This window comes from Portunus trituberculatus, chromosome 16 (genome assembly GCF_017591435.1).
Source record: "Portunus trituberculatus isolate SZX2019 chromosome 16, ASM1759143v1, whole genome shotgun sequence".
Lineage (NCBI taxonomy): Eukaryota > Metazoa > Arthropoda > Malacostraca > Decapoda > Portunidae > Portunus > Portunus trituberculatus.
The window spans coordinates 13,855,193-13,873,598 of NC_059270.1; the positions used below are offsets into that span (position 1 = coordinate 13,855,193).

At 39.0% G+C, this 18,406-nt stretch overlaps 1 protein-coding gene across 4 annotated transcripts in view; it reads left to right on the forward strand.

Annotated features, from left to right (window-relative positions):
• The first annotated feature begins 2,988 nt into the window (after positions 1–2,988).
• The window catches only part of LOC123504473 (actin-interacting protein 1-like), a 35,978-nt gene continuing 20,560 nt past the window's right edge, over positions 2,989–18,406 (forward strand). For 2 of the 4 annotated variants that reach the window (XM_045255003.1, XM_045255004.1), the window contains exons 1-9: positions 2,989–3,127; positions 4,015–4,136; positions 7,402–7,492; positions 7,729–7,876; positions 15,917–16,100; positions 16,514–16,669; positions 17,320–17,553; positions 17,730–17,832; positions 18,281–18,391. In XM_045255003.1, the coding sequence (XP_045110938.1) occupies positions 3,112–3,127; positions 4,015–4,136; positions 7,402–7,492; positions 7,729–7,876; positions 15,917–16,100; positions 16,514–16,669; positions 17,320–17,553; positions 17,730–17,832; positions 18,281–18,391 (1,165 nt within the window). In that variant the 5' untranslated portion in view covers positions 2,989–3,111. Of the gene's footprint in view, positions 3,128–3,862; positions 3,927–4,014; positions 4,137–7,401; positions 7,493–7,728; positions 7,877–15,916; positions 16,101–16,513; positions 16,670–17,319; positions 17,554–17,729; positions 17,833–18,280; positions 18,392–18,406 lie in introns of those variants that run through there. The other 2 variants (XM_045255002.1, XM_045255001.1) reach the window with 1 other exon arrangement.

Here is an 18,406-nt window from a genome sequence, read left to right on the forward strand (position 1 = left end):
CTGGATAAGTCCTGTGTCGGGTCTCCGTGTGGCTCACACAGGTGAAGTGTTGCGAGTGTTCTCCCCGACCTCCCCTGCCCTACCGCATGTGGACAGAGACAGTGGGGAACCACAGTGAATGGGGGTTAATAGGGAAGTATCAAGACATTTATTCCATGATTTTAGCTAACTCTTTACTTTTCTTTTAGGAAACCAGCACTCAAATGGGTCTTTTATTAATATCTGGGTATCATGGTGACATGTAGGTAACTTTAAACCTCTCGACTATTATAATGGACAAGTATCAAGGTAATAAGTGGTGGGATTCGATCCTACGGGTTGACGTCTGCCCGATGCCACGCTCACCACTTGATCCATATATATATATATATATATATATATATATATATATATATATATATATATATATATATATATATATATATATATATATATATATATATATATATATATATATATATATATATATATATATATATATATATATATATATATATTCGCATGTTTGGAGGGGATTCACTCACACAGGTTTATTGGATAGGATGGAATCAAAAGCTTTTCGTCTCATCACCTCCCCTCCTCTGAGTGACAGTCTTCAGTCTCTTTCTCACCGCCGGTGTAGCAGGAAAAAATTCCCCCCTGATTGTAGTTCCCCCGGGAAAAGTAGTCTAGGTTAATCTCCCTCTCAGGAAAATTGGTCTAGGCTTCTTTTCTCCCTGGAGAGGGGGAATTACAGACCTATGATTATTCCCTCCCTCTTGGTCATTTCTTCCACTCACACAATAAAAAAAATATACCACCGTTTTTAAGTCACCAAGGGTAAGTAGTGTATATAATGTATTGTAATGCTTTTGACATATGTAAATGTGACAGGACAACTTAAGTCATATGGCACATTGGACAAAGGGAGAGGGAGACAAGAGTAAAGGTAGGGAAGGAGACGTTTTGTATGTCTGAGAGGCAAGTCCACCGTAGGGACAACCCGTACACAATATAGCGTAAAAACGTAGCTAATACAGTGATTAATGAAGAGTAAAAGTACGAGTTAGTTCATGATATTGCTGCGTAACTGCCTCTGCAACAATACCCTACTTACTTTTATGAGTCGTAGGCCCACGTATGCTACGTTTACTAACTGGTGTTTGACGGTGTAAGGAGTGTCCCTCCTTGCCTACCTGTTGAGCCGCGCGGCGCCTGAGTGACATTGAGTGCCGCTCACTTGCTTCTGTGACCCTGTAAAACTCTTTCCTTACAACACACACAGACATGCAGTTGGGTAGTCACGGGCACTTGTTTCCTGTAACACTTATATTTCTATACAATAACATTTCTCTTTTATTCCATAAGTCGCCTCCAGCCAATGGCCGTCGAAAGGCAATATGTTCTTAACCGCGTAACTTCTCTAGAGTTAATCATATATTTCTTTATTTCTTTTAACATTAAAAGTCAAGGTTAAAAGGCTATCTTCCAGTGGAGACTTAAAATAATTGTAAAAGAACATCAAAATTTCAGATTTCTTATAAAATAAATAATCTTGAAAGGGAACTTCTTTGTTTAGTCCATCAGGGTACTTTCCACTATCCAAAGAGGTACTTGGAAGTATGTGTCGTAGGTGTGCTCCATGTTCAGATACAACTGCTGCTACTGCTGGGAGTAATCTGGCACTCAGCTGCTCCCTATTACCTGTTGCTGACCTTTTTTTTTTATCGAAGTCCCTGTTTCATGCTGGAATCACTATTAGGCTTAAGTGATTTGCCAGTTTGCCTCGTTGTTGTTAATATTAGCAGCAGCAGCAGCAGCAGCAGCAGCAGTAGTAGTAGTAGTAGTAGTAGTAGTAGTAGTAGTAGTAGTAGTAAGGGGGGTGAATATTGGCCTGGAGGGGGAATATTATCCTGGGTTAAAATTCCCCCTGGGGGAGATCTATCCTGGGCCAGATTTTCTTCGGGGGAATTTCAAACTGGGGAAAATACAGACTGGTGTACAACGGAATGTTGCCTGCTTTGCTATATCTTTTATCGTTTTTTTAATGCTAACTGATCTTGCTAACTGCATGCCTCCCCTCCTCCTGCGGCCTCGCTGCACAAGGCTTTTTCTTCCTCTTATCCCTATTCAGTCCAACGCGCTAACGCAAGAGTTAACCAGTACTCTCTATCATCCATACCTTTTACTAGTAAACTCTGGAACTCCCTACCTGCTTCTGTATTTCCATCTTCCTACGACTTGACTCCTTTTTAAGAGAGGTTTCAAGACATTTGTCCCTATCTTTTGACTAATTCCATTAAAGTCTTTTAGGAAACCTGCAGTTTCAGTGGGCCTTTTTTTTAATGTTTTGTTGCCCTTGGCAGGTCTCCCTCTTGAGTAAAAAATAAACACACACACACACACACACACACACACCGCGTAGTGTAGTGGTTAGCACGCTCGACTCACAGTTGAGAGGACCGGGTTCGAGTCCCGGTAAGCGGCGAGGCAAATGGGCAAGCCTCTTAATGTGTGGCCCCTGTTCACCTAGCATTAAATAGGTACGGTATGTAACTCGAGGGTTTGTGGCCTCGCTTTCCCGGTGTGTGGAGTGTGTGATGTGGTCTCAGTCGAACCCGAAGATCGGTCTATGAACTCTGAGCTCGTTCCGTAATGGGGAAGACTGGCTGGGTGACCAGCAGGCAACCGAGGTGAATTACACACACACATATATATATATATATATATATATATATATATATATATATATATATATATATATATATATATATATATATATACACACACAGAGAGAGAGAGAGAGAGAGAGAGAGAGAGAGAGCCCAAATAAGGTCCGTTTTAAGTTGTGCTTAGAAAACGGGGAGGTGCTCGTTTTCTCTAAAACGTTCGTAGCGGAAGTCAACTTCAATGTGTCCGATTATGCTACAATACTAAAAAAAATCATTACCCTGGAAAGTATTGCATATGTAGTAATATGCTTTAGGTCATTTTCATTTTTTATGAACAATTAATATGAAAGTTATTTAAAAGCCTGAGATATAGCAAATAGTAAAGCATGTAACTGTAATAAGGTTCAGGTGGGCAAGAGTCGAGACACAGCTGTGCCAGAAGTGACGGCTGAGGGGCGTCATGTCGTATTCCAACCGTGAGTATTACCATCCCAAACTCTAAAATATCAGTATAAGTCACTGAAAACTCTGCTAAGGATTGTGTGTGCCTTGACAGGCCTGTGTGATATATAGGGAGGCCTTAGTGAAGGTGATATGAAGGAAGGCCGGGCCGTGTGGGCGGTGGCTGGCTGGCGCCGCCCGGGAGAGGTACTGCCCTCCCTTCTCCCTCCGGAACTGAAATGTACCTGTTTGATAAGAAGTCTTGAAAATAAACAGAGCTCCTTATAGCTAGATATATAGAAACCTGGGAAAAATAGTGTATTTACGCGTGCAGGATCAGAAATGTATCATTTCACAACTTAGTTATCATAGTGACGGAAGTCTTCTCTCCTCAGTTGATAGTGAAATAAAAAGGTAACGATAAGTGGTAATATCAGATGAAGGTTATCTATATGCGGAGACACTTTTCTGTGTGTCATGAAAATTGATAATGCAGTCTCAGTGAATTGGAATTCCACAGCATTGCCAGTTATAGATTTCAAAATATATATAGGCAGGCATTCAGCAAACCAGTAGATAAATTGTTTTACATACAATTGACGAACTACTGTGGCAAAAGTTTATTTTTAGGATTTAAGACTGATACGACGTCTTTATTTATGTAGGTAACCCATAGTCTTTGACTTCAATTCAGGAACCGGAACAATGGAACTTCCACCTGTTGTTATATCTAATGGTCTCAGTAATTGATTATGTAATTGTGTAATATGCTTTTGTAAACGGCCATGCAAGTCATGAGAACAGCTTGTGAGAAAAATAGGCTTGCCCACATTGGTATATAATAGGACTCCAGATTATTGTGGTATAATGACATATCCTTTGCATGAGGACTTTGTTTTATTAATACATTTGTTACTTACAGTTTCCATTTGGGCATGTTTGCCCCGGACACAAAGAGGACAGCCTATTGTGCTGGGCACTGATCCAAAGGGAAAAAAACTTCTGTATGTCCATGCAAACTCCGTCATCATCCGTGATATAGAGGTGAGAATTTCTTGGGTACATATGTTGAGTAAACATGAAATTGAACATTGAATTAGATTAACAATTGTAAGCATGTGAATTCAAGAGAAATTCTTTATCTTATGTGTCAATGGAGATTCTGGTTTATCCGAGAAAAATCTCCAGGTATGTATGTTTTATTTTATATTAAGTTTCCACATTACACTTTCTGTGAATGATCGAGCTCCACTTTAATTCAGTAACTATTTAGAATCGCACTGTTTGATGCATATAAGCTGTGGAAAAAAAACTTGTGCTTGATATTATACATGTATATTTTATATCATAACAAAATGCCACATTTTATTATTTAAGTTTGACAGTGCATGTGATATATACATATACTGATTTTTTGCAGATGGTGTAATGTATTTTTGCAACTCCCCCTCCTCCTCATAGTCCCACTAATAATAAACATAGATTATTTACACAAGTTAGGATTTCAAAATTTATTGTTGTTTGGACCTCCTTTGTATTCTTTTGTATTATTCTTATATTGCATTATAGTGGTCTGAACCACTACACAAGGGTGATAACTGGTAGCAAGCGATTTAAGGTAACAGAGGCTAGTGGTGGTGCGATGTATCCAGATGGTGAGTCAGTGTCCCACAGACCAACCTCAGGGACAGGAGCACAGATACAACAACTTGCTGGCTGGTGTTATTACATAGATTTATCACAATAAACAATACAGTCCACTGCGAACTCCGACATGGTGCCCTCAGCACACACACACACACACACACACACACACACACACACACACACACACACACACACACACACACACACACACACACACACAGGGGGAAATAGAATTCAATGTGAACAAAAGCCATGTCATGGAAATGGGAAAGAGTGAAAGATGACCTGTGGGAATCTATAAGATGGGAGATGGAGTAGAACTGGAGAAAGTTAAAAAGGAAAAGGACTTAGGAGTGACAATGGAAGAAAACAATCAACCAGTAAGCCATATTGATAGAATTTTTAGAGAAACATAATTTGCTAAGGAATATTGGAGTAGCATTTCACTACATGGACAAAGAAATGATGAAGAAATTGATAAGTACTATAATAAGACCCAGATTGGAATATGCAGGAGTAGTGTGGACCCCTCATAAAAGAAACACATAAGGAAATTGGAGGCTACAAAAATAGCTACAAGAATGGTTCCAGAATTTGAAGGGATGACATATGAGGAGAGACTAAAGGCTATGGATCTACCAACCCTGGAACAAAGAAGGGAGAGAGGAGACCTGATACAAGTTTATAAATTGATCAATGGAATGGACCAAGTGGATAATGAGAAACTGATCCTGAGAGAAGAATATGACATCCGAAGCACAAGATCGCATAGTAAAAAGCTGAGAAAAGGAAGATGTCTGAGAGATATTAAAAAATATAGTTTCCCGCAGAGATGTATTGAGATGTGGAACAGTTTAGATGAAGAAGTAGTGTCTGCAACGAGTGTGCACACTTTTAAAGTAAGATTGGATAAGTGTAGATATGGAGACGGGGCCACACGAGCATAAAGCTCAGGCCCTGTAAAATTACAACTAGGTAAATACACACACACACACACACACACACACACACACACACACACACACACACACACACACACACACACACACACACACACACACACACACACACACACACACACACACACACACACACACACACACACACACACATGGAGTAGAACTAGAAAAAGTAAAAAAAGAAAAAGGACTTGGGTGTGACAATGGAAGAAAACACATATTGATAGAATTTTCAGAGAGACGTATAATTTGCTAAGGAATATTGGATTAGCATTTCACTATATGGACAAAGAAATGATGAAGAAATTGATAAGTACTAAAATAAGACCTAGATTGGAATATGCAGGAGTTGTGTGGACCCTCCATAAAAAGAAACACATAAGGAAATTGGAGAGACTACAAAAAATGGCTACAAGAATGGTTCCAGAATTTAAAGGGATGACATATGAGGAGAGACTAAAAGCAATGGATCTACCAACCCTGGAACAGAGAAGAGAGAGATGGGATCTGATACAAGTTTATAAATTGATTAACGGAATGGATCAAGTGGATAATGAGAAACTAATCCTGAGAGAAGAATATGACATTAGAAGCACAAGATCGCATAGTAAGAAACTGAGGAAGGAAGATGTCTGAGAGATGTTAAAAAATTTAGTTTCCATAAAGATGTGTTGAGACTTGGAACAGTTTGAGTGAGGAAGTGGTGTCAACAAAGAGTGTACATAGTTTTAAAGAAAAATTGGATAAGTGTAGATATGGAGACGGGGCCACACGAGCATAAAGCCCAGGCCCTGTAAAACTACAACTAGGTAAATACACACCCTTGATCGTCTTCCCAGAACACGAGAGGCATGCCTGCATCTCCGTGAGCCACTCTGGGTCTCAATACGATGTTTGGAGTCTGTTCTCCATCACCACTATTTCTGTCTTCTGTCTGTTCTGAGAAAACAGGTGGATCCTCTGAATCATTTTCCGAGTCTTCACTACTGCTGTCTTCGCTTCCTTCAGTTTCTTCCTCATAATCACTGTCACTGTAGTTAGGCTCAGAAGCACTGCTAAATAAAAATTATGTCTTGTTCCATAGTGAGTTATGAACTGAGACGTCCCTTCACTCTTATCAGGGTGCTTTCAACACGGCGGGTCGCTGGGGTTGCCAAGTGTCGCCCTCAGAATGGGAGAATTGCTTCGTTACCTCTAAATATACAGAGCTAGTGGCAACACTACGGGTGGAAAAAGAAGCCAGATACTTCCACTCGCCATCTGACTCGAGAAACCGCGCGTGGAGCTCAAAGATGAGGCGCGAAAATTCTTGATTACGGGAACGATCACCGTCGCTACGGACGCACTGATGCAATCGTTCATATACGATCGCCGGAACATAAGGGTTAATGTTGGTAAAAGTGAGCTTATTATTTTTTAAATGACAGAAGAGGTAGTTGATGTTATGAAACACCCTAGAGCAAGGATGCTGAGCATGGAAGTGTCTTAAGAATTTGTCTAGAGCAACTAATGACAGAAAAAGATAAAAGGCCAAGAGGAATTAGAGGAATTGAGGACATCATTGACATCGAGAAACTGGCTAAGTTTCTAACTTATTTCAAACTACATAAGAGATATATTCACATTCCTCACTTATTCTTAGCCTGTAATTGATCATTTTTCAAAATTGTAAAGTGAATAGTAATAGTAATTTCTGCTTCCAGAATCCTTCCATAGCCGAGGTATATACGGAACACTCTACCCAGGTCAATGTGGCTCAGTTTGCTCCTTCAGGTTTCTACATATGCTCTGGAGGTATGTTGGGACTTGTCAGTCTTGTACTTTGTGTTGAAGCAGATTGGATATAAGTAAGAAGCATTATTTAGTTGCCTTTTAGTAAATCCACTGTGAAATATCAAATCTATTTATTCTCAAAATATCCTTTATGAAATAGTAACCTCTTGCAGTATATACAGTAATGGATAGTTATTTAATATGACATTTAAATTAAAAAAGATTTATAGAAAGCACTGATGCAAATCTTTATACAGATCAACATGGCAAAGTGCGAATTTGGGACACAATCAACCCAGAGCACATCTTGAAGGCAGAATACCAACCACTGGGAGGACCCATCCGGGACGTCTGCTGGTCCCCAGACTCCCAGCGGATATGTGTTGTTGGAGAAGGCAGAGGAAAGTGAGTGTATATGCATATATATATTTTTTTTATCTATTTGATTTGATTTATTTAATTTTTAGAGTGGGAGAAAGTAGGTGTGAACACTATCTGAAGTCACAGTGATATTGTAACTATTTTCATTTACACTTGCTGGGCTTGAAATAGTAGATTTTCCTTTGCAACTAATTTTTTCTATTCTTTTCTTCTTCCTCTTCATATAACCCTGTTAAAGACCAACCAGCTTGATGTTACTTTTGCTTCATATGTAACTAATGTAATATAGATATCATAATTTGATTTTTCATTTATGTAACCTTCTTAATCTGAGCAAAGTTAGACAACCAAATTCAAAGAAAAGAAAATTATTTATAGTAAAGTTGGCTACCATTGTGGTGCAGTGTCCTCAAGGGCAAATCCTGGCTGTGGTCCAAGGTTAGGAAGAGCATCCACTGAAATGACAAGACCAATTTTTTTTCAATAGGAAGCATCATCCTGGCCCTGGTTCATCATGGTAACCTGGATATAAGAAACTAAACTTATTGAATAAAGTAAAAAAGGATGCTAATTAAGTTGATGACTGCCTTTGAATTTTATTTACTTTATTCTCTGGAAATCAGTCATGCAAAAATTTTGATTCAACAAATGAACAAAAATATGAACAATCATGCATAACTGCAAAAAAAAAAACAATTGAAAAGTTGATCATTGTAAAAATCCTAAGAAACAGTTTAATGTCATTCCCCTTCTTAAACCAAGATGTAATGTTGAAAGGATACAAATTACTTGTGACCAACAAACTAGTGCCATCAGTTTGTCCATCAAGTTGAACTTTGGAATTGTGTAATAAAGATTTGATGCTAATCACTCCCTTCTCAGGTCTTCACTTGCTCTCTCTCTCTCTTGCCCTTCTGCTGCTGCTACTTCTGCCTTTGTCTCCTCCACCATTTGATCAAAGCCTTCAAAACTGAGTTCCATTGGCAACCATGCTGGATTGAAGCCATCTTTTCCCTCACCTGGCCCTCATTTTGCATGTCTTTTGTGTAAGTTTGTCCTGTTCTGTACTTTGTGAAAGATTTTCTTAATCTTTATCTCAGCTATCTGAGCTGCTATTGCACTCAAATGGTCCTCTACCATTACTACTAGTATCTTTACTTCTCTAAGGTGTTAATAACTTGAAGAATAATACAATAGGAAAATTTTGCAATGCAGCAATACTTTTAGACTGTAGAGATTAGTATGTTGGGCATCGAAACAGCTGACTTATGTTATAAGCAAATGTTCAATTTTTTCAACTTTGTTTGCCTTTTGTTAGTTTATGGGTACTACTTTCAGCATGATACTGCAGGAATAATGGTTTCTAGAGAACCATTTTGAGAATCATCTGAACAGATTTTCAATGCAAGGCAAAGAGGAACACAAGGCAGCTAGCTGCACAGCATGCTATGCTACAAATTAGTCTGAATCTCTCTCTCTCTCTCTCTCTCTCTCTCTCTCTCTCTCTCTCTCTCTCTCTCTCTCTCTCTCTCTCTCTCTCTCTCTCTCTCTCTCTCTCTCTCTCTCTCTCTCTCTCTCTCTCTCTCTCCCTCTCTCTCTCTCTCTCTCTCTCTCTCTCTCTCTCTCTCTCTCTCTCTCTCTCTCTCTCTCTCTCTCTCTCTCTCTCTCTCTCTCTCTCTCTCTCTCTCTCTCTCTCTCTCTCTCTCTCTCTCTCTCTCTCTCTCTCTCTCTCTCTCTCTCTCTCTCTCTCTCTCTCTCTCTCTCTCTTAGAGGCATTAAGGAAATGGCTATATTGAAAGAACCTCTATCTTTTCATGTCCAAACATTCCCTTCTTGCTTGTTCATGTGCTTGGCCACTTGAAATTATTGTTTATGAAAATTATATCTACATTCTAGTGTTTTAGATACAAAAACGACAGCTAACCTATGTAAACTCATCATCAGTAGTGATAGCTTACAAAACTGTAAAACATGGCACAATGTTCATAATTATATATAACTGTAAATCCTTTAAACCAATTTTACAGTAGGTGACCTTCTTGGGAAAATCTCACTTTACTGTGAGAACATAGAACAAATATAAACTATTTTTGCCCCAGTGTGGGCACCAACACCCGTCACCTATGTGGGAGGCACCACCTTAACCACTGAGTTATCCTGGCCCAAAAAGGAAAGGCCAAGATGGCTCAGTGGCTGAGGTGGGGCCTCCCATGTTGGTGACAGGCGTTATTGCCCACGATGGGGCATAAATAATTTATATTTGTTCTATGTTCTCACAGTAAGGTAAGATTTACCCCCAGAATGTCACCTACTTTGTGTGTGTTTGAATGTATTCAGCTCCATCTGCCTTCACAGTAAAGTGAAGCTTTGTGCAGTGCTAACTGCCTTGGTTTAACATATTGCATACCCCTGAGCTTGAATGGTTTCCTTTTGGGGGCCAGGATGGCTCAGTGGCTGAGGTGTTGCCTCCCATGTAGGTGACAGGTGTTCACGCCACACCGGGGCACAAATAGTTTATGTGTGTGCGTATATATATATATATATATATATATATATATATATATATATATATATATATATATATATATATATATATATGTATGTATGTATGTATATACACATGCATATACATATACAGGTAACTCTCGATTTACACGATAGATGTGTTCCAAGAGGCATCACTTATATCAAAATTCGCGTAAAACAAATTTGTAATTCTCATAAGAAACAATAGATAATAGGGGGGATGCAGGATGTGATCCAAAAAATTTGTACAAAATACTATTTATTTGGCTAAATTAACATGTTTTTATTATTTACCATTCTAAATACTAGAAGTGTACTTTTAAAGTAAAGGGAAAAGCAAGAAATAATAAGAGAAAACAACAAAACAAAGAGTACATAAACACAACACTCACTGCATCACTGCCTTCACCACTCACACCACAGTCAGTCACCATCTTCCTCTGAGCTTTTCCACTTTATCAAAACTCCACTTATCAAAAATAACCCCACAGTATAAAAGTAAACACTAGTAAAAAAATAAACGCAGGACGTCAATGTCTTCACCCCTCACAAGCATACACCGTCGCTGTCCACCTCCTAGCCAAGGACATCATCATCCACTTGCACTTCCTCCGCTTCAACGGGATCGTCCACATCCTCTTCTGGTACTACATCTTCCACTGGTGTTTTCTTGAAAAACTGCAGCATGATGGTCTGGCACTTTTTCTTGGAAAATTCTTTTTGCATCACTGTGTAGCAGAAGAGTGCGTCCATGGCAGCGGAGCTCCCACCTATCGGCAAGCTGTGGAACTCTCTGGCGCACAGTTTGAAATTGCGTCTGGCACTCAGTTTGAAAATGTGGTTGGGCCAAATCGCATATGAGCAAACCGATCGCCATAGAAAACAGTGTAGATGGCTCGATGCCCTTTCTCGACATACTCGTGAAGCACACCGATGAGTCCTTCAACACAGAAGAGTACATTAAGGCCACAAACCCTGGACACTGCCTTAACAGTGAAAGTGAATGCCCACAGTGATACAGACTCCACCATCGGTGCATACATAAGACGAGCTCTTACACACTGCAGCACCTGGCGTTAAGTTCATCAAGAAATAGAGAGATCTACCCAGGTATTGATCAACAACGGACATAGGGAGAATGACATTGCCCGCCAAATGAAGAAAATTTTGAATAAATGGTACAACGCCAACGCCACCACCGCGGAAGACAATGACATCGTCCTCTTCTACTGGGCCTTCTACTCATCAGCACACAAAGAAGAAGAACGAATAATGACAAGAATCATCAAGAAAATCATTAAGCCAATTAATCCATGCAGAAAAGTAAAATTACAAATATACTACAAGAATAAGAAATCCAGCCATCTCCTCCTCAAGAACAGCCTCAACACCAAGAGAGAAACAATGCAGAAGTCATACGTCGTATATAGGTTCACCTGCAAACAAGGAAACTGCGAAGTCCTTCCCACAACCTATATCGGCAAGACTACTACAAAGCTTTCTCGGCGACTAACACTACATTTAACTGCCAGAGCCCTGAAGAATCACTTGCAACAAGAACACAACATCACCATCACCAGGAAAGAATTAGAGGACAACACCGACATCATCGACAGCTGCCCCGACAAAAGGAGATTATCCATCCTAGAAGCCCTCCACATAAAAGAAAAGAACCCAAGGTTGAACATACAAGCAGTAGACCTACAAGCATTACCAAGCATGAGATGATCAAGGAAACCCAGCTCTACGGCTGCACCAGGACACGACACACCAAGCAAATCAGTCAATCAGTGACGCCGTAGCCCACGCTTTGCCGCCACTGAAGCTGGCAGACGGGTATAAGAGGAGCACAGCCACATGCTGAGTCACTTCCACTCCAGACACAGCAGAGGAAACACCAACTCATCAGCTACTGAGGAAGGGTCAAGAGACCCGAAATCCGGATCTAGCAGACATGGCTACCTGTGGCGAAGCCATCACGCCCCTTGAGAAAAAGAATAAGACACTTTTAAGGAGTAGAGAAAATACCTTAAAGAAAATCATTGACACCGAATTGGCTATCACCTTTAATGAAATATATATATATATATATATATATATATATATATATATATATATATATATATATATATATATATATATATATATATGTACATACAGGCAACCCCCGCTTAATGAATGGGTTACGTTCCTAAAAAAAAACTTTCGTTGCGTGAATTTTTGTTAACAGAACCAATTATAGCAAGTTTGACCCCTGACTTGAACTTCCATTGAGAGTAAGCAAAGTGAGAGTGCATCATAGTACAGTAAAGGGTTTAATGAAAATAAAAATTATGAAGTTAAACATTTAAGCAGTTTAATTTAAGTCCTCGTTTTTCGGTAGTTCTTTATCCGGTAAATTCACAGTTACTGTGTTTGGAAATTACTACCCTCAATTTGATATACAGTAAGAAAAATTCACAGATACGGTATCCGATCATGTCATCCAAGAGGGCCCAGTGCTGGGGAGCAGGGGTGATGACGTCATCCACGCCACACCTCCCCGCCACTCACAGTACTGACTTTAACTTGACCACCCTTGGAGCCTGTTATCTCTTCCTCTCCCCCCCCTTTTTTTTTTAACTGCATTACATATTACTTACATGCATTACTAATTAGATGAATAAATGGAATATTAAAGGGTCTATTGTAAGCACAAATATATTCATAATAATTATGGCAAACATTTAAAGCCTACTGCCAGCGGCAAACCATGCAGCAACTGATAAAGGGCACAGATGGGCACAGCAAGCCCACTATCAGAGATTGGTGGAAGTCGTATAACATCAAGCACGTCTTAGATAACATCGTCATCTTGGGATGAAGTGAAGACATCTACCATGAACTTGACATGGAATTAAGTATGACCAGAATGCGCACATGACTTCCCAGGCTTCACTGAAGACGACATCGGTGCGATCAGAAATGACATAGTAAATCTGTGCCATAGGGGTGGCTTCAATGAAGTTGATGACGATGATGTTCAAGATCTTTTGGAAAGTCATGCTGAACCTCTCAAATGATTAACTTATACAGCTAGACGAGGCATCACAGGAGGCAGAAAAAGAGGGAAACGAGGAAGAAGAACCTGTGTGTGGCCTGGACATCAAAACTCTTAGAGAATGTCTCGGTGGTATCGAAAAAGCTCTGGAAAACCTGAAGGAACGTGACCTAAATCCTGCCAGGAGTAGCAAAGTGGCTCATGAGTCAGAGAAAAGTGTCAAGATTTATGAAGAAATCTATGATGAAAAAACAAGAAAAAACAAAGTCCTCCATCTACTCATTCTTCAAGCCAGTCAGACATGCCATCCCTGTCAAACCTGCCGACCCTGCTACAGCTGGCCCTTCCACATCCACTGCCGACAGTTCTACAGCTGGCCCTTCCTCCATATCCTCTTTCTTCAAACCAGTGAAATGTGCCGACCCTGCTACAGCTGGCCCTTCCACATATGCTTTCAACAGTGCAGACGACGACGTCTTATCCTCGTCTGCCCACTCAGCCGAAGATGAGTAAGGCTGAAATCCCTACCGTCCCTTAGCCTCGGGAGGGACATCATCTGATAGAATACATGGCGAGTGAAAGGTAAAAAAAGAACATTTTATTTATTTCTTTTGCACAGTTTATTTTTTTTGCACAGTTTTTTTTTTTTTTTTTTTTCTAATGACTATTTTCATGTATTTTCAGTTCTGTAGGGGTGTCTTTTGACGCGCTGGAACGCATTCCCTATTATTACATGTTATAATGGGTTCGGTGTACAGTAATTACGATTTGCGGTAAGGTTTTCAGAAACATATATGTACCATATAACGAGGACTTACTGTACACTAATGTATGTAAGTAACTTTATAATGTTGATGATCTTAAATTTATGAAGGGAGGGAGAGTGGAGCGGGAAAGATGCTAGCCGGCAACCTGTGAAATGCAAACAAAGAGTGCATCATTGTACTGCACACAAAACTTGTGTACCACGTTTCCACAAGGCTTTCCATTTTATCCGTTGTAGAGTCACAAGTTCGGGTGATTTGGGGCCGCCGTGGTACATTGGAACCATGCGTGCTTTGGGATCCGAGTGGTCTCCAAGGGCATGGGTTTGAATCCTGTCCACGGTCCGAGTGTAGGTTGGGTTTCCTCACTCTGGGCAACGGTTTCCTAGTGGGTGGGCTTTAAGATAGGAGGTACTCCAAAAAGTATCCCCTTTAGCCCATAAATTCCCGTGAAAAGCCCGCATGGTAAAAAAAAAAAGAAAAAAAAAAAAGAAGATATGGTCTCACCAGCCTTCTTAATAGAGTCTGCTGACTTGAAAATAGTAGAGACAGTAGATGGAGTCAAGCCATGGTGGTGAGCAATGCTATTAGTTTTCTCACCTCTTGTGTCTGTGAATAATATCCAGCTTCACTTCGGGAGTAAGAGACTTCCTGGTCTTCTTAGCAATGCTAGGCGACATTGCAGGGCATTTTGATGGCGTGTTGAGCAAAGGAAGACGAGCTGCTGTTGGATGCTGTTATTGTTTTGAACTAAGAGTGGGGAAGGCTAGGAGAGTGAGTGGTGCGTATTTTGTCCACAAGAGGCGCTGGTGTATTCAAAAGCCTGTTGGTTTGCATGATACAGCGGGGCTTTCAAACTTGGAAAAAATTATCTGATAAAATTTTGTTAAAGTGAGTTTGGTGTTCATTATACGAGCAGATGGTAGTAATAGGAAACATTCGTTGTAGCGAAATTTCATTGTGTGAACGTTCGTTAATTGTAAGTAACTTTATAATGTTGATGATCTTAAATTTATGAAGGGAGGGAGAGTGAAACGGGAAAAAACACTAACTGGCAACCTGTGAAATGTAAACAAAAGGTGCATCATTGTACTTCATACAAAACTTATGTACCACATTTCCACAAGGCTTTCCATTTTATCTATTGCTGAGTCACAAGTTCGGGTGGTTCTTTTAGCTTGCAAGGAAGATACTGTCTCACCAGCCTTCTTAATACAGTCTGCTGACTTGAAAATAGTAGACACAAGATGGAGTCAAGCCATGGTGCCGAGCAATGCTATTAGTTTTCTCGCCTCATGTGTCTGTGAATAATATCCAGCATCATTTCGAGAGTAAGAGACTTCCTGGTCTTCTTAGCAACGCTAGGCGACATTGCAGGGGGTTTTGGTGTCATGTTGAGCAAGGGAAGACGAGCTGCTGCTGAAGCTGTTGTTTTGAATTAAGGGGAGTGAGTGGTGCGTGTTTTGTCCACGAGAAGTGCTGGTGTATTCAAAAGCTTGTCGGCTTGCGTGATACAGCGGGGCTTTCAAACTTAGAAAAAATTACCTGGATAGAATTTTGTTAAAACGAGTTTGGTGTTCATTATACGAGCAGATGGTAGTAAAAGGAAAACTTCGTTGTAGCGAAATTTCATTGTGTGAACGTTCGTTAAGCGGGTGTTGCCTGTATATTTTTTTTTATTTATTATTTTTCTTTTTGCATTGTGTTCTTGTAAATTACTGATTTTATCTGCAGATTTGCCCATGTGTTTATGATGGATACTGGAGCATCGGTGAAGGGTGATCTGTCAGGCCACACCAAGGCCATCAACTCTGTCAGCTGGAAACCAACTCGACCATTCCGTATTGCTACAGGCTCTGAAGACAGCAAAGCTGCCTTCTTTGAAGGACCACCATTCGTCTTCAAGTGCACCAAGGGTGTAAGATGAAAGAAAATATTGAAATTTTTCATTTTCTTGTGTATGTTAGTTTATCAAAGTAGGTGTATGGTAGGTATTTTCTGGTCTAGCCATTTTTTCTTCATATTCTGGTGTATTTTTCAAGCTGATCAATATTGTTTATTATGGAATTGTGAAAAGTTAAGATCATGAATGTTTCTGAATTAAAAAATCTCTTTGTTTTCAACCTAATACTATTTAAAGATAATGATAATAATAATAATAATATACAATTTATTGAAATTACAGTATAAACATACTGAATATGTACTTAGGGAATGAGGGGAGGCTTAAGATTAGTATACTAGTCAAATGGTTTATGTTGACATGTTTCTTGTGTAGTCATATCAGTTTCACATTTGGTTTGTCCAGTTATCATTGTGTTTCTTCCTCAGGACCATGGGAAGTTTGTGCAGTCTGTGAGATTTTCTCCAAATGGTGAAAGATTTGCTACTGGAGGATTTGACGGGAAAATTTTTGTATACAATGGTAGCAGTTCAGACTTAGATAAAGAGCTTGGTAGTCCTGCACATAAGGGAGGCATTTATGCAGTAAGTATCCGCAATACTTTTTCAAGTTGACTTTTTATTTTGATTTATTAATACATAAAAAAATTACTGTCTTGTTACTTTCTATTGCTGGTTTGGCAGAATGCCACTATATTCCTTGAATATTGTAAAAAATAGAAGGAGCAGCACAAAGAAACTTGATCCCTTTCTCTATTCTTCCTACCTTCAATAATACGAGATATGATATCTTGTCTGCATTATTTTCATTTAAGAGGTATCTCAAGTTGGATGAATTAAAAAGATTATATCTATCTATCTATCTATCTATCTATATATATATATATATATATATATATATATATATATATATATATATATATATATATATATATATATATATATATATATATATATATATATATATATATATATATATATATATATATATATATATATATATATATATATATATATATATATATATATATATATATATATATATATATATATATATATATATATATATATATATATATATATATATATATATATATATATATATATATATATATATATATATATATCCTCTTATTTAATCTCTATTCTTTTCTCCTGCTCCTGATTCTTAAGCCACCTTTATTTCCTACTTTCTCCTCAAATTTCTCAAAATAGAATTATTCTGTTGAATCTAGGTGTCATGGAGTCCTGACAGTAAGCGTTTGCTCTCTGCCAGTGGAGACAAAACTTGCAAAGTGTGGGATGTGGAGTCAGGAGATTTAGTGGCTGACTTCCCAATGGGCTCTGAGCTGGAGGATCAACAAATGTCTTGTCTGTGGGCCGGAAACTACCTTCTCTCCATCTCCCTCTCAGGTTTCATCAATTACTTGGACTTAGACAACCCATCCAAACCAAAAAAAATTATAAAGGTGCTTTGTGTGATTTAAGCTGAGATTTTTATGTACAAAACCAGTAAGTGAATTATATGCATTATATTTCATTTGATATTTGACCTGCAATGAAGTGTTAGTTTATGCATTACTGAGAAAAAATCATACATTAGAATTTGCATATGAAAGTTTCCTTATATTGCATTGCATTACAGGGCCATAACAAACCTATCACCAGGGTAGCACTCTCTCCAGACAAGAGCACCCTTTACACTACAGGGGTGGATGGCACAGTCACAGTGTGGGATGTTGCTACAGGTAAGTCAAAGTGCTGCATCTGTACATTATATTTGTACATTATAAATGCATATACACACCACACTATAAAATGAAAAGCATTACACCAAATAGTGTACTTCACCATATCATGCTACTACGTCACACCTCATCATACCACATCACTAACAATCATCTTTTTTGTAAAAACTGTGTGTTGGTGTATTTCCATTGTCTTTCTATATAATGCATATTTACGGTATATATGTGGTAACTATGTTATATGTAAGGCATATGCAAACACACTATGCTTGAATATCCAGTCTTTAGGTAGAAATGAATAAATTCTCTCTCTCTCTCTCTCTCTCTCTCTCTCTCTCTCTCTCTCTCTCTCTCTCTCTCTCTCTCTCTCTCTCTCTCTCTCTCTCTCTCTCTCTCTCTCTCTCTCTCTCTCGTTATTTATGTTTCTGATTTTCAACTTATTAAACAGGTGACAATGATCGTATTGAAGGCAAGGGTCATGGAAACCATGTGAGTGGCCTTGTGGTGAAAGGAGATACCATCTTCACAGCTGGCATTGATGACAGTGTTAAGTACATAGGTAAGTGAAGACAGT